At 37.5% G+C, this 17,441-nt stretch overlaps 1 protein-coding gene across 3 annotated transcripts in view; it reads left to right on the top strand.

The window, feature by feature from the left end:
- The window catches only part of SPOCK3 (SPARC (osteonectin), cwcv and kazal like domains proteoglycan 3), a 404,892-nt gene extending 396,312 nt beyond the window's left edge, over positions 1-8,580 (top strand). For all 3 annotated transcript variants that reach the window (XM_038559156.1, XM_038559155.1, XM_038559157.1), the window contains 3 exons: positions 1,281-1,343; positions 4,388-4,525; positions 6,880-8,580. In XM_038559156.1, coding sequence (XP_038415084.1) covers positions 1,281-1,343; positions 4,388-4,525; positions 6,880-7,049 — 371 coding nt within the window. In that variant the 3' untranslated portion in view covers positions 7,050-8,580. The remainder of the gene's footprint in view (positions 1-1,280; positions 1,344-4,387; positions 4,526-6,879) is intronic.
- Positions 8,581-17,441: the final 8,861 nt, after the last annotated feature.

Raw genomic sequence — 17,441 nt, 5'->3', positions numbered from 1 at the left:
AATTCTGTGCACTACCCAATGCTCATCTTTAATCCTCTGGCCCTATTTCCCCATCTTTCCACCCATCTCCCCACTGGCAATGCTGTTTGTTCTCTGCAGTTAAAAGTCTGTTTCTTAGTATGTCTCTCTCTCTTTCAAAAAAAATTACTTTTTCTTCAGATTTCAGATTTCCAAAGGAAAAATATGTATTGGCCTTATATGTATTAAATTATAAAATATATGCTAAACACTTTGTCTCATTTCCTCATTACACTTTGTTACTTACATGCAAATTTAATGCCTGAATATTGTAAGATTGGTGTAATAGTTTTTTAAATTATTTGAATAGGTTACACCATGCCTTTTCCCCACAAAATTGTAGTATGGGAAAATAGGTACTGGTTTATTGGTTTGTTGTTTCCATAATTTATGATGCATTTTTATATAGCAAGTTTGTAGAAAATGAGCTAAAATACACTGAGTTGTTGAATATTGTAAATTAGAAAGTATATTTATTATATAAGAATATATATAATTTTCTATATATGATAACACAAGCCAAGTTATACTGTTTCGATTTAGCATTTTATATTTCTCTGGAAATATTCTCCCTTAAGCCATTGAGTTTGAAAAAAGACATGCTTATTTCCAAATTTAAGTTTATTTTTTAAAAGATAGCCTATCGGAAATTATTGTATATTATGTCTTATTTCCACACTGCATACACACTTGAAGTATCCGAATGAAACTAAAAAGAACAAAGCTGGTCAGCATTATTCAGTATCAAAATTGAGAATAGTATGTCTGATATAACTTGAAAGAGTATTGACTTTTTTTTATAGATTACTTTTTTTAATATAAAGCTATTTCTCCGTATCATAGAGACTGTTTTAAATGAGGGAAAAACATAATCTGTTCATTGTTTGGGCACTAGTCCATCATTTGGATTTACATTGCTGAGTTGACTGACCCTTTAAAAGTAAATGATAAGAACCATTATCCATCATACAAATATTTCATATCGTTTACTTTTTTTTTCCATCCACTTCTATCTCTCTGCAGAAAATCAAGATGACCTAGTATCAGTAATTAGGAAAGTGTCTCTCTCTCTGTCTCTTTCTCTGTGTATACAGAAAGACACACATATATGTATCTATAGGTAGGTACTGCATAAAAGGAACTGATATGTGGTATGTGTCTTTTTAAGCCAGGTAAAGGCCAACTTAAAATTGGTAACATAGAAATCATACTTTTTTTGTTCAATTATAATCCTTGAAGTAACATTTTTAATGTCATTGCAGACCCACCTTGCCAGACGGAGCTCAGCAATATTCAGAAGCGGCAAGGGGTGAAGAAGCTCCTAGGTGAGTAATAGATCATTCTTCTGAAGCCTTTATTGCTTACATAAATAACCCCAGGGAAACAGCAACATAAAATCAATATTAATCCAACAAAGATAGACTACACTAAATTTCAGTGACAAAATTTATGAAGTTTTTGAAGGCCATTAAACTTACTTTTATTATCTTACCTATTGAAAGATATTATGTCTGTTTTATTACCCTAATATAATGTTCATTTTGAAAGTTATTAAGTGAAAAGGAGATTTAAACAGTGCTAAAGTTAAAGTATCAGCAAAAACTTTAATTCTAATTCTATTGTTAACAATTCAAGAATAATAGCATATATATATATATATATAGAGAGAGAGAGAGAGAGAGAGATGGGTGAGCGTGTCCTCAGTACATCGGGGAAGTTTGAATAGACTTTCAAATTTTTTTTTTACTTTTTTTTACTTTTTACTAATTTACTTTTAGCAAGTAAATATATATACTAGATAGTTGATAGACAACAAATTTCACTCGAAGCCTTAAAATATTAGAGTAACCAAGAGATTATTAAGCTATTATGTATAATTATTTTGTTTATTCTTCTAAACACACAATTTTCAAATAAACTCTTTTTCAAATAATTTTAAAGAAATTTTACGAAGATTAGTTTGCATACATAGTTTGCCTACATACATCCTTTCCTAGGCCTCCTCCAAAGTACCCACCTACCATGTATCAAATAGCCATTATCTTTCATTCTAAGAATGTTAATTCTGAGGAATTAACATTGCTCTATTTCTATTAATTAAGACTTACACTTTATTTGGATTTCACCAGTTTTTCCACTGATATCTTTTTTTCTATTTTAGATCCAACACAGAATACCACATACATGGTGTTTTTTGTTTTGTTGTTTCCCCATATATATGAATGCCCTTGAGTATTTAATGGCACATAATTCTATAATGTCTGACTCTCACTGAAGTGTTATGACATGCTTCCTTTATCATCACAACGTTGTGTGTTTAGAGGAGCTTTTTATATTACTTGAAAAATCCGTAGTTCAAAATGAAAGGGCTAATTGTTTTGTAATAAAGCATTTTTAGATGTGAGGAATTACCAATGAAGAATCTACAATGAGTCGTGTTTATTCATCTCTGTTACAAAATGCATATCCTAACACAGCCCCAAAGGGACGTAATACATCCAGGCACAGGTGGCTTTGTTTCCACCAAGTAAAGCTCATCCATGTACAATGGGAAAAGCCAATGAAATTCAGTTGAAAAATAGTTTAGATTTGATCAAGGATTAAAATTCTGGATTTGATGATAAAGTTAAAAAAAATGAAAATGTATTTAGTGGCCATTAGAGAGGAGTCACTTTTATGCTTTTTATATAATAAACATGGAAGCCATTATTAGAGACTCCTGAATGCTAAAATATAAAATATTTCTTTTAATTTGGGCAGGATAATGACACTTATCTGAAAATTAACCAGTTGTTATATAGAAATAAAGTGCCACCTGTCCCCCTTTGCGGAGTCAGTCTTGGTTGATGTCGGTAGTTCTGGTAGGATCTTTAATGATGCTCGCTTTCATTTTCAAAGGATACTACCATAAAGGATAAATTAAATGGTCACCCTAACTCTGCATCATAACAGTTTTATGTCAAATATATTCAAATTATGTTCGCTTTTTTAGAGGTAGAGATAAGAATGTTGATATTGTTTTAATTTTTGCTGCCCTTACATCCACAGAAGGCGTTCTCAAGCTTTCTGTATTGGTCATATTCTATCTTATTTCATTGAAAGGCCAAACCTTTCAAATGATTTACAATTTTAAAACTAATTATTTATGTATCCGAATTTTGAAACTTTTTAAAGAGATAACCCTAGGATTCCATATGGTTATGAGGTGAAATGGGTTGAGATAATTTCATATTTTATCAATTTATTTTGCAAGTTTTATTTTTCTTTCACTAGATAACTAGAGTGTGTCTGGTCACTGAGGGGGAAAAAATGGTCAGGAAAGACAAAATTTTCTACTGTCCTAAACCATACATTGTTGTGTTGATATAAACATTGAAGAAAATGAATTCACTTCTAAATTATGAATTAAACATTTATCATTAGCAATGTGCCAGGTACTGTTAGATTTTAGAGATGTGAAAATAAATGTCTTTTTTTTTAAGATTTTATTTATTTATTCATGAGATACAGAGGGAGAGAGGCAGAGACACAGGCAGAGGGAGAAGCAGGCTCCATGCAGGGAGCCCGACGTTGGACTCAATCCCAGGACCCCGGGGTTATCCCCTGGGCCGAAGGCAGACGCTTAATTGCTGAGTCACCCAGAGATCCCAATGTCTGTCTTTCCCACTAGACTTACTTTAAGAGTTGCTAATATAACAATCAAAACTAAGGGAACCCAAAATTCCCAATATAGAGGATATCATCACCGTGTAGTGGTGAAAGGAGCAATAATAAAGCACACACACACACACACACACACACACACACAGGACCTAAGAAGTGTATCAGAAATCCTCCAGCTTAAGAGAAGCCTTCCTATTCCGGGTCATATTTATGCCAAGTCTTATAATGTAAGAAGGAGGGAAGGAGGAGAGATTCCAGATGAGAAAAAGATCAAAGCAGAGATGAAGCAATATTGAATTTTGGGAAAATAGCCTGGGGTGAATGGAAAGAGCTTGGAATACATGAATGAAAATTTGGGGAAATGAAAATAGAAGGTTGGCAGCGATGGCAGTATGGGGTCAGGTGTCTGAGCGGCCTGGATGATTTGATGCACGCGGCATTGACCGGGTTCTGATTCTGTATTCCACCTCCAAGAACAGTACCCCCTGCAGAATGAGAAAGAGAAATGGTAAATTTGCTTAACCAAAGGGACCCAGTGGCCTGCTCCGTGACAGCAGTGACCTTACCTATTTTGTTCAGCATGAATCGCTGGTTCACAACCTGGAGTGGGAAGGCCACGTGTGTATGTGTGGGTGAATTCACGCTTACTCAGCGACCATGGAAAGGAGCCCAGCTTATTTATAATGTGTGCATGTGCCCCTCCCAGGCCAGTACGTCCCCCTGTGTGATGAAGACGGTTACTACAAACCAACGCAGTGCCACGGCAGCCTGGGGCAGTGCTGGTGTGTCGACAGATACGGAAATGAAGTAATGGGGTCGAGGACAAGCGGAGTTGCAGACTGCGGTAGGAAGGGTTATTTGTTTAATGATTTCTCAAAGCACAGGAAAGGTTCTAGAGAGTCTCATTCATTGGTTCAAGCATTTAATGAGGACATACTCCTCCCTAAGAACATAGGATACATGGGGGGGGGGGGGGGGGGGGAGTGACAAAAAGGAGTCACTTCTGGCCCATGAAAAACCAGCATCAATAATAAATGGAATGGCCTAGCTCAGGCACTTTAAGGTGGGCCCTTTTCACTCCTGCAGATGCAGGAAGGGTGTTGAGTGGCCCTTGCTTTCCTCTCACCTCGCACATGAGGCAGGCCCTGATGCTCTCTAGTCCGGGCCAGGGGACCCTCCAGAGGTCCCTATACCTTTGGAGAAATTGACTTCCGGAGTAGGTAGGCTCACTCACAGGAGAAAAGCTGAGCTTTTTAAAGTAAAAGTCCATAAATTGCAACTATCTGGGCATATGGCTTTATGTCTGGGTGGGAAAATACAGTTTAAATGTTAGGAGGGTAATTATAATTAATATTTTAATTCTTTTTATGAACATGATCTTTATGTACAGGCTTAACAAATAATATTCCAGTTCAATTGAGCATCATATACTTGTATTTTAAAGCTTTAAATGTGGTGTCTTTTTTATTTCATAAAATACTTTTTTCGGGATGGAAATTTCAAGTGAGTATTTGTATGTGTTCGATGGTGGTTTTTGTGACAAAAGCCATTTAACACACACACGAATACAACATGCACACTCGTACTCATGCACACACATATGTAGTAAGGATTAATGGACCCTGTCTCAACTAACATACATGAGGAAAAATAAAAATAAAGTACTTGCATTTTAGATAATTTTTCATATATATATTTTTAAGATCTTATTTATTTATTCATGAGAGACACAGAGAGAGGCAGAGACACAGGCAGAGGGAGAAGCAGGCTCCGTGAAGGGAGCCTGATGTTGGACTCGATCCTGGATCCTAGATCCTGAGATCGCACCCAGGGCTGGAGGCAGATGCTCAACTGCTGAGACACCGCTACTGGGTCCTATCTAAGGGGCCTTAGAAAATGTTTAGTGTCTCTTTTATGCAGTTTTTTAAAAAGATTTTTTGATTCATTTTTTATTTTTTAAAGATTTATTTATTCATGAGAGACAGGGAGAGAGAGAGGCAGAGACACGGGCAGAGGGAGAAGCAGGCTCCATGCAGGGAGCCCAACAGGGGACTCGATCCCGGGTCTCCAGGATCACCTGGGCTGAAGGCAGGCACTAAACTGCTGAGCCACCCGGGGATCCCCTGATTTATTTATTTGAGAGACAGAGCACAAGCAGGGTGGGGAGGAGCAGAGGGAGAGGAAGAAGCAGACTCCCCACTGAGCAGGAAGGCCAACACAGGACTTGACCCCAGGATCCCAGGATCCCAGGGTCTCAGGACCCCAAGGTCATGACCTGAGCAGATGGCAGAGGCTTAACCGACTGAGCCACCCAAGAGCCCCTCTTCTATGCAATTTTTAAACTGATAGACTGTGATTGTTTAAAAAATATAAATGGTAAACTATATAAAGGTGATCTCATCTAGTGTTTAAACGCCAGTTCTGCATTTATTTCTTCCGTAACATTTTTAATAGCTTGGTTTTGGTTTTCTAGCCAGTGTTACGAGATTTAAGTAGGATCAAGTAGCATTCAGCACATGCCTAACATAACTTTCACATGTAAAGAACACGTCTTTGTAATACATGGTTTAAAACGGCTGCCTTATTAATTACATCAAATAACAGTATGCCGGTGATGGATAAAGAATTCTATTTTTTTTTATGTTGTAGATAAAAGTCACATGGCGATGAATTCAATGAGTGAACAGGGAAATTGTTTTGAGAACACAACTTCTGTGTTTTCTCAGCATGTTGAAATTACTAAGAAGAAACCTGATGTTGGAGGATAGAAATGACATTGTCCTTACGTGAGATGTGAACTTCAACGTGCGGTCTTGTGAAATCAATTTATAAACATTGGATTACGTTAGCAGGATTTGTTTTAACTAGCTACCAGAAAATTATAAGACTAAAATATTAGAAAGGGTAGAAGATAAGTACACACTAACATTAAAGGAGTCGGAAAAATAAATACAATGATCTATATGTGCATTATGGCCTCCATAAATAGTAATGGAGATATTTCTAAATATTTTTTTTAAATACTGACTTAGCTATGTTAGTTTTCTATTGCTATTGTAATAAATCTCCATAAATTTAGTGGCTTAAGCCACAAAGATTTATTTTATTAATTTGCTTAATTTTTATCAGAATTTTACATCCATCAGAAATTATCTCATTGCTCAATCAAATAACATCAATGCTTACTTTTTCCCTAAGCTATCGATTTTGAGATCTCTGGAGATTTTGCAAGTGGAGATTTCCATGAATGGACTGATGACGAAGATGATGAAGATGATATTATGAATGATGAAGATGAAATTGAAGATGATGATGAAGATGAAGGGGATGATGATGATGATGGTGATGACCATGATGGGTACATCTGATTGATGAGAGCAGAGATTGATAAAGTCTACCTTTCTATTGCTTACAAAGTGATAACCTATTGAGAATGACCTTTCCCCCAAACAAAATGATTCTAAAACTCACATATATTTTGTATAATTATTTCAAATACTGCAACTAATGTCATAGAACTTTATGTTTAAATAAGAATCATTTACTTTGAGTTTTTATATGCCTTAGAGGAAAAGAAAATGCATAGGGAGCCTAGCCAGGCAAAGGAAAGTTAGGAAGAGCTACTGATACAAACAAGTTTCCATAAGAACAAACTATATAAATTTCCCACAAACAAAACAAGAACCAGTGCTTGAGGTCCTATACGTTATTTTTCTGAGAGAGATTCTAAGTTGAATTTACAACAACTTATTGGTGTCCTGAGTCCCAAGGATTTTATAAAAATAAGCGTGACCTTAACTGCTATTCCAAAGTAGCATCTTCCCAAGCCTACGGTGAGTGAGGGGATGCCACAGGGTAAGAAACACAAGGACAGGGTAGAGTCCTCCATCGTGTTTACATTAATAGTGATGTTTCCAATGATGACATTGTTCTGGATATGCTAGGATAGTTTACAAAATGGCAAGTATAGAAAACCATGGATTCTGAAAGTTACAAACTTAGTTGTCCTTTCTGATTTTTATTTTAATTCGGATAGCATTCTCATGTAGATTTTTTTTTTCAATTTCTTAAAACAGCATGATTGATTTACCTTTCTAGGTTTATCTTTCTGACCAGCAATTTAGGGTACAGAATTTAAAGTAGGAAGACAAAAGGAAAGATTCGTTTGAACCACATTCTCACAAAAGGTTTGTCATTTGCCTCAATGTCAAATTTAAGAATCTTAATTCTCATTTTATTTCTTATTTTAGATAAAAAATTTACATTTAATCCTAGAATTATGACATTTTTATTACTAGTGTCGCAACTTAGAGACCGTATTGTATGGTGCCTTGCAAAATAGAAATAGAAAGGTTTTAGCATGCATACCAATATAGGATATTAGGCAATATTTAAGCACACCTAATTAACAAATTAATACCAGTAAAGGTACTGCTGCTGGAATGAAGAAAATGGAATATGTTTCTTTCTTTTTTTCTATTGTTACATAATTGCCATGTGGACTTGTTTATGATTATTGTGTAGAGTAGCATTTAAGATTTAACTGTAACAAAAATTACTTTAATTGCTGTATTTAAGTTAGCATGTTAATTAATTGTGTAGACATTTTGGCAAACCATCACTTTTAAGTATATCAGACCTATGGTTTTGTGCCCATAATACAAATGGAAAAACCTGTTGGATGTTACACATTGGTATCATAATTTAAACAGTGGGTCAACTTTTCTCCCAATAACAATTCATTGAAAGTGAAAATGGTGAATTATTTCAATTTGATTTATACACACTAAAAAAAAAAACTTTAATGTTGACTTTATGTAATATTTAAAGTACAATGCATTTTCTTTTTTACTGTTTCTGTATAGTTTACAAAATAAAGAATCTTGTAACCAAATTAAACTGTTTTCTTAATGATTTTCTGGGTTACAGATAAAAGCATAAAGGGTTCTGAATATTTTCCTTGATTTTTTAAAATGAATACATCACAAACTAGCTAGGAAAGTTTTTTTGAAAATGTTGAATTTCAAAATCAGAGTTCTTAGCCTCTTGGATATCATTTTCCTATGTATGTTAAAAATTATTTTTCTTTGTTGATTTGTTTTAATTTTTTTTCTTTTGTCATAGAATCACAAAGCAGATCATTTATTTTTGTTGAGGGCATTATTTTTAAACCCATTTTTGTGATATCATTTTTTAAAATATTGAGCTAAATTTCTATAGTAACAGTATTTTTGAAGAGTGATAGAATAATTTATCTACTTAAAATGTACAAGAATTATAAAATATAAGTCATGGATGGTTGGAAGAAGACAAAAAAAAAAAAAAAACCTGCAAATTCTAAAGAGAGTTTTAGTAAATGGATTTAAAGTAACAAATATAGTGGCTTTGAAATTAAGCTATTTTTTAAAGAAACTTTAATCTTTCAGCTTCCCAGGAAAGCAACCAATTCAACAGCAAAAATAAAATTGAAAAGATCTATTTTATTAAACTTTATATAAAGTATATGTTTGCGTGCAGTATAGATTTGTATTTATGAGTATAAAAGTTCAATTTGTGATGTCCATTAGGTCTCTTGATTATCACTTAATTTCCTTTGCATATTTTAATTCCATACAACTGTACTTATATATTCCAAAAATATCAATACTGAGCACTTACTCTAACCCACACACTATTCCAGGGACTATAGATTCATTGGTGAACAAAGTCATGAAGTTAATATTCTAATGTGAAAGGCGATACATTTAGCTTTAACGCTAGACCATAATATAATGTAATCACATCAGCACTGGGGAAGTTATTTTCTAGATTTCATTTGGCTAAAGACGGATGTATTTTGAAACCTTAAAAAGAGTCCTTGATATGAAATCAAAATTTCAAGGGAGCATTTTTGGCTAATAAGAATCAAACTACCTTAACATTTTGTGTTTTTTTTTTTAATTTTTTTTAATTTTAGGCAGCACACATGCAAGTTAAAAATTACTGTGGATGGTCTCAATCACAACAAACTAAAATTTAAACTCAGTAGAAGAAAAAAAGTAGAAACATAAAAATAAAACATCAAAAGTCCTTGGCATGTCAAAAATCTAATGTGGAAATCCATAAATGCTTTTTGCTGTGCATATCTAGCATAAAAATGTGAATATGTTATATAACAGTGTCAGGAGAATGAGCTAAATTTTTAAAATGTAAAATATTTTAATATTAATCGAAAGGACACATGGGCTAAAACAAACCTTTTATTTCTACCAACCTTTTAATAGAATAAAGTCAACTATGCCAACATATCAAAATCATTAGAATTTTGTAACTGATTAATAAAGGATCTGACCTTCCTGCAACATCCATTATCTGGAGTTGAAGATGTTTTATCCAAAAGAGTAGTTATTTACGGAAACTTTTCAATATAGGTTTCCCTTAACGGTCACTCCAAACGTGTCTTTTTAATTGAGATATCAGATATTGCCAAATTTCATTATTTTTTGGTCCCTTTGGGTAAGATTGAGGAGTTCCACAGCTGAGAGAGAAGCAGGAATGAGATATGATATGTCTGTGGTAAGGTGTAGCAACACTGGCAGCCACCTGCCATTTTGAATTTGTTGGACCAAAAAATTAAAATTTGTGAACGGCATTACTTATACTTTTAGAATAATCTAGTATTTGGGGAAGACAAAGTAGAGATGGAATGGTAAGAAGTATGGATAGGACAATTTGACTTGGCCTCAAAAAGAGTATGAATCTGTGACAGGAATCATTTTACATTTGCCCCAAATTTGAAAGCTCTTATTTTCCCACGTATGTAACATGGGCAGTGGACTATTCCCCAGTGTAATTGAACCAGATGGTTTTTCCTTATATGACATATAAAACTTAAACGTTTCTCATTTGTAGGATGCGTTTGGGGTGCTCATCATTTCACTGCAAACAGATGCTTTTTCTGAACTAATTTGACCACATGGAAAAAGGCAGGAAAGATGGAATGAAAACACCCTTTGCTAGAGGCCCTGGGTGGCTCAGTGGGTTAGGCATCGGCCTTTGGCTCCGGTCATGACCCAGTCTTGGGGTCAGAGCCCTCCATCGGGGTCCCTGCTCCATGGAGCTCCTGCTTGCTTCTCCCTTTTCTCTCCACCTGTGCTCCCTCCACCTCCCCCTCTTTCTCCCTTTCTCTCTCTCTCTCTCCCTCTCTCTCTCTTTCTGTCAAATAGATAAAATCTTTAAAAAAGAAAATAAACAATGTGCCCTTTACTAGAAGACACATTTGCATCTTAGCAAGAAGCAGATCCTAATCTGGGCCTCACATTCTTCTTGTAAAATTAGAATGACAGCACAGTTAAATTGTACATATATTTTGCCAAAATAACAGTTAATTTTATTTCAGGGTGAGTCCAGTCAGTCACGTGAATGGTGGACGATTGAGAATACTGATTTATTCATCAACATGTCTATTTGGGTTTTTTTTGTTTTGTTTTGTTTTGTTTTGTTTTTTAACATGTCTATTTGAATCAGCCTCATAGTTTTGGGAACAACAAGTGTCTACTTCAATCTCAGTTTAGTTTCTAAAGTTTGTGATCATTTGAATAAATGTATGTTTTCATGGCAGTGTATGTGAGTCTCTGGTCTGATTGATGACTGACTGATTGATTGATTGATTATTTGACCGGGGCGTCGTGGAAGGACAACTATTTAGAATAAAACTGCATCCTGGCAACTTGAAGTGAGGAGGAGCGAAGGAGAGCTGATGAGGTTAGGTGTCGCCTACACGGATCACTTTATACCTCGGGACACGTGGACTCAGTATCCAACATCTGAAGCGTTCCACGGCCACGCAGGTGCTTTTGATTTGAAGCCCTCGCGCTGTAGGCACGTGAGAACACATGGCTCTTGACCAGTAACAAGACTCACCCGCCGTCCAATTCCATGACAGTTTGATAAGCGCTCTCCCTTCTGGTTTGAGGAATTCTCATTGGTGTTTTAACCCCACTCTATGAAAGAAATTTCAAACCGTAGGGTGTCAAGGAAACGTGGGCAAATATCCCTAAAGAGTGTTGAGTGGGTCCCAACCACCTGCCAACGGTTGCCAGTTGTGTTTCCGATTATCCCTGAAAGGAAGTGGCTTCATGGCCGGCAGTGGGTGGATCATAAGTCACCGTCTAGTTCGAGTAGGGAGCAGTTGTGCCAAAGTCTGGTCTAGAATCTTGCAAAAGGAAAACCCAACCGAGAGAGCCGCTCAGTTGTCCTTCCCCAGGTGGCTGCAACCTGCGCGTCCTTAATGCCAGGCAAGACCGTGTCGTGTCTTATGAGCAAGGACCACCTCAGGCCGCCCTTGCAGCGTCGCGGGCCTGGACTGGGATGGGGCTCCACTCGGAGGGCCGTGCCTTCCAACAGGGTCCGGGATACACTGTAAGGGGAAGCTTCCAATGTTCATAAACATCACAGTGTCTACTTAACTCTCCGCCCTGAAGGGGAAGAAAAGACAGGAAACGAAGCCCAAAATGAGAATCCCATGTCTGTCAGGGCTGCTGCGTTGTCTGCAGTTGAACGCCCGCAACAACAGGTGTCTCTACTCTCCTCAGGCACTAGGTACCGTGCATGATGATGATGACGACGATGATGATGATGATGATGATGATGATGATGATGATGATGCAGGGGGCTCCTTCCAGACTCACAATGTGAGTCTTCGGTGTCTCTCGTTTCCCTGCCTCCTCTTTCTGACTTCGGGGAGTGGAAAGGATATATTACAAAGGAGAAACACACGCCAGTCCACCTTACGCTGCCCAGAGCCCAGATACGAAGGGGTCAACATCAAAAGACACAAATTAATCTGCGGAAACTGTATTGTACTGTCGTGATTCTTAGACTCTCTGTGCCCCGATAGCACGTCCCTCCAAACACATGGCCGCTATATGTGCAACTCTACGTGCAGGGGCCTGCCGCTGGGGAGCAGGTCTTCGTGGGAAGGGAGGCAGCGAGCATGGGCATCCCTTCAACAGAAAGGGAAAGTAGGCGAGTCCCTGGGGCCAGGCATGAGCAACAAAGGGAGGTTCTCAGCAGTCATGAAAATGAGTAAAATCAAAGCCAAGCGACTCATGCAACAGGTTTGTGAGCCTCCCTTTTACTTCTTCAACTTTACCCAAAATACTGCCCTGGCCATCAACCCTCGTCTTCGCCACCATGTTTCCCGCCAGTCATACACCTCTAGCCAGGTGGCTGTTCTGTGATACCAGACACAATCCAAGGTAAATAAAACTGGGAACATTTTTTTTTTAATTGATCACCATCCATTTCTTGGCAACACCACATAGCAGCGGGGTGGGTGGTGCAGGTGCGCTGACCAGGTGAAGCCTTCATTCCAGAAGCTTCAGCATCAGTACAAGCCCTGAGCCTTTCATTTCCCCAGCAGAGAGGCAAAGTGGCTAGAGATTATCCCGTCCCGAGGTAGTGTAGACGGGGAAGCCCTCCGCATGGCTGTGTGCAGCTGGCAGCTGGATAGTTGACGACCAGGCCTCATCCTCCATGTCGGGAACCGAGCTGCCTCAGTCTCATTATTTCCTGCCACTCCCAGTGCCTCAGCGGTGGCTGAAGGCACTTTCCTCTCGTTTGCCCTTCTCGTCTCCCTTTCCTACTTCTCTCTCGGCAAAGTATCAGAAGACATAAGTCGATTTTCAAAGTGTGCACATGCACGTAGGCAGACACGCGCATACCTGCCCCCCCACAAGCCCACACAACTTCTCTCACACTCACACACACTAGAGAGAAAGAAAGCACACGTTTACTCTTACTTTTTTTAAAAAGATTTTATTTGTTTTATTTTAGAGGGGCAGGAGGTGGGGCCAGGGAGGGGTTGGGGAGGACCAGACGGAGAGGGAGAGAATTTCAAGCAGAATCTGCAAAGAGCTGGGCTCCGAGCCCCATGCTGGGTTTGCTCTCACGACCCTGAGATCATGACCTGAGCTGAAATCAAGAGTCAGGCGCGCCTCACCGGTGGATCCAACCAGGGCCCTCATGCGTTTATTTATTTTTTAATCGGGAAACTTACTTTGAAATATTTGTGAGTTCTTGTGTCTCCTTTCACAGCAGGCGTCATGAGCAATACAGAGGATATGATTACGCTTGGAAGGACGTTTATTGATTTTAACATGTTATAGGTTCTATCAAAGTTGTGCTGGTGCTGATGGAGTTTTAATGATGTCTTCCTTGCATGAACAGACCATAAACAAATTGCTGCTGCCTTACAAGCCCATTAATTTCTAACGTAGGAGGAAGTTTCTTTTTTGACAGAGCTGAGCTCGCAGTCCAAGCGTTACCACCTGCTTAATCATAAAAGCATATGATGTGATATAATTAAGTTCTAAGTTAGCTCCTTTATAAAATTAATGAGTAGGCAAGCGATAGGGTATTAAGGTAAAATAATGGGTGATCATTGTTTATTCCTATAAACGCCTGTGAAGTAAGGCTATTGGTAAATTACCTACTAAGCCTATGCAAATCGTTCTGCAATAATAACGCGAATTGTCTGACTTCTATAATAACTCATTTTATAAGGACAGTTGTCTAGCTGAAGCTGTCAGTGTGCTTAATCTAAAGTAACAGTGGACGTGAAGTCTATTTTCATGGAGAAGAATGCTCGGCAAATTTCTGAAAAATAGTATTTGATCATTTTCTCGGGGAAGCTATGGCAGGAAAAGAGAGAATTTTCAAGCAAATAAAAGAAATCAAATCTCAGCTCAAGTCTCATCTCAGCTGTGAAGTCTCTCCCAAGAATTACCACCCCTTTCAGCCTGAGTTAATCTGCTCCTTATCTGTTTCTCCATGGTGAGTTATGACCCCCTCTCTCGCAGAACCTACTATATCGGAACATAACTATTATTGGCAAATCAATCTCTCAGGCCCACTAAGACATGGTAGTGGCTTGCTCTTTTTTTTAAATCCCAGCAATGAACACAACTAGAGTTGATGCTTAAAACTTGTTAGGGAGTGAGATCGTTAGGCAGTAAGCAAACAGCTCCGACTGCAGAAGGGAGAACAGAAGAGATGCTACGGTGGGATTGAGCTACAGCGTGGGATGGGCGGCGGAGGAGGCTGGCAATTGAATCAATTATAGAAAAGCAAGTCTGATCGTTGCTGGGCTTTGGGAGCACTTCTGCAGAGAGCTGTTGTAAAGATGGTCCAAGTGTTGAGAGCTAGAAAAAAATTTAAGGAGAAACGGAATTTGTTAAGATGTAAGTGTGCTTTGAAAAAAGTAAGGAGTGTTAACGGCCATTCCATACGTAGAGTTTTGGCAAATACGGTTGTGATCATATACTCCAGAGAACACACTTAACCCTAAAGAGGTCTACTCCAAAATATTCTGACAAATCCAAATATGTCTTAAAGCCAACTCATTGGAAAAATCAAGTGTCAGTCCCACAGGGATGCTTCTGCACTTGCTGATAGCTATGGTACTTTTCACTCGTTACACAACTCAGAATAAAAATCTGATCACTGGCTTCAGGGCCGATCTCTTATCCTCTGAAACCTAATGAACGGGAATTAAACTAAACAAATTGTTTATCTCAAGGAAATATTAAGGTTCTGCCTATATTATTTTCCCATGACTAAAGAGTCACCCTAAGGCAAGATAACTTCTGAAAGTATATTCTATTATTTTGATTATTAGGACTAAGCCTAAAAACAACCCAAATCAAACTACTATGAACAAAATTAGAAGTTATTGCATCTTCTAATGAGAGATCCATGCTGTGGCAGCCTAAAGGTACAGCTTAATCTAAATATTTCACCATCTCTGAATGGTTAAATACTCCTCTCTCCTTCACTTATTCTGTTTTCCTTGGTGAAAAAGTGAGGTTGCCTTGTGTTGTTGAAAATATGTCACCAACAGGTCTAGCTAACAGCTCTTGGATGGCTTAATAACCCAGCAATAAGACAAAGCCTTTTCCCCAGTAATGTTCCTAAAAACAAACAAACAAACCAAGAATTAACCCTGACTGACCTCGGTTGGGTGTGATGTGATTTTTGAAACCATCACTTAGACCTGGGCAATGTGGATTTGTCTTTGATTCTGCTGCAATTATGTGTTAACAACCGTGGAACTAGAGAGTGTGATCAGCTCATCTACATGGATGGAAAGTAACAGATTCTCCAAAAAGAGAAGAAATGGCTCTGTAATAACGAAAGTTTTGCCTGCCTGAGGAATGTAGAGATTGCAGATATTAAAAAAAAAAAAGAGGTAAGATGCATAAACAAAATTCTGAGCTGTTTCTTTCCATGAAATTTGAGAGGACAAAGGGAATGTAGAAGGCGTTATTATAGCTGATTCCTATTAGCTTTGTGTTCTTGTCTTTCTGTACGCGCACCTCCGCGTGTAGCAGCACGTTCCTGAACGCTTGAATCCTCCTCCCAATTCTTTCCATAATGGACTCATCAATGTTATGCCAAATTGGCTACCATAGTGCAAAATTCAATGACAGACAACAGATTCTATTCATGAGACTGTGAGGAAACAGGCACTAGGACACATCACTGGTAGGAGTGCAAGTTATGTTCATTTGTAATTGTGCACAACTATTTCAAGATGTTAATGATAAATCCTGATATTACACAAAAGAATCATCTTATACAGGAAATCATGAGGCCTGACTTCAAGACATTGCTCTGACATTTATAAACTGTGAGTACCAGGGTATGAGGATTCAGTTCTTCCTTGTATTATCTGAAAAAAAGAAAATTCTATATAAGCTAATGAGAGATGAGTCTCTGTCACTTGCAAATAAGAGTCTTGGAAATGATGAGAACAGCCAGTGTGGTTTTTGAAAAATAATAAATATCTGGACACGTCCTATCATATGTTAAATATTCCCATAAAACTACTCATAGGAAAATACTGTGATCTTTGCAAGGAGAAAGAAAATTGGTTAGAAAAAAATAAACCCAAAAAGATAGAAGAATTAAATATGTTAAAAACACATATAAAATTAGTAAGGCAAGAATCCATAAATCAAGTAATTAGTAAGCCTTCTAGGAGAAAATGTAGGATCTACACCTTAAGTCAGACACATAGCTTGATAAGTTAATAAATGTTAAACATTTAAAAAATGAAGTCATAAAAGTTCTAGAAGAAAAAAACATGTTTATTTGTATGATCTTTGCACAGAGGAGGACTTTCCAAGGTCTTGATATTTTTTGATATTTCAAAATCAGAAACTATAAGAAGAGATTGATACATATCATTATATCAAAATATTATAACTATTTTAATTTTTATGAAATATAATAATGTTAACCTATTTTAAACTCAAATTCTAGCAAATATCTGCAGGAATAAAATATACATAGGGCTAATATCCTAATTAAATAAATATTATTTGATTATGTAAATAATAGACACTTACCAATGATTCTATTTCTTTTCTTTTTTTAAAAAAGAATATTTATTTATTCATGAAAGACACAGAGAGAAAGAGAGGCGGAGACACAGGCAGAGGGAGAAGCAGGCTCCCTGCAAGGAGCCTGATGCGGGACTCGATCCCGGGACCCCAGCGTCACACCTTGAGCTGAAGGCAGGCGCTCAACTGCTGAACCCCTCGGGTGCCCCCTCAGTGATTCTATTTCTGAATCAACACAGACACACACACACACACACACACACACACACCTATAATAGCAATAGGATTCCAGTAAAGTGATGTTCCTTCACTGTAAAGGTAGGATAAAAAATAATTCAGGACAATTTGGCAATTTTCACCTATTCAGTATATATC

The sequence above is a fragment of the Canis lupus genome, chromosome 15 (genome assembly GCF_011100685.1).
Source record: "Canis lupus familiaris isolate Mischka breed German Shepherd chromosome 15, alternate assembly UU_Cfam_GSD_1.0, whole genome shotgun sequence".
Classification (NCBI taxonomy): Eukaryota; Metazoa; Chordata; class Mammalia; order Carnivora; family Canidae; genus Canis; species Canis lupus.
This window is presented reverse-complemented; position numbering and strand designations above follow the sequence as displayed.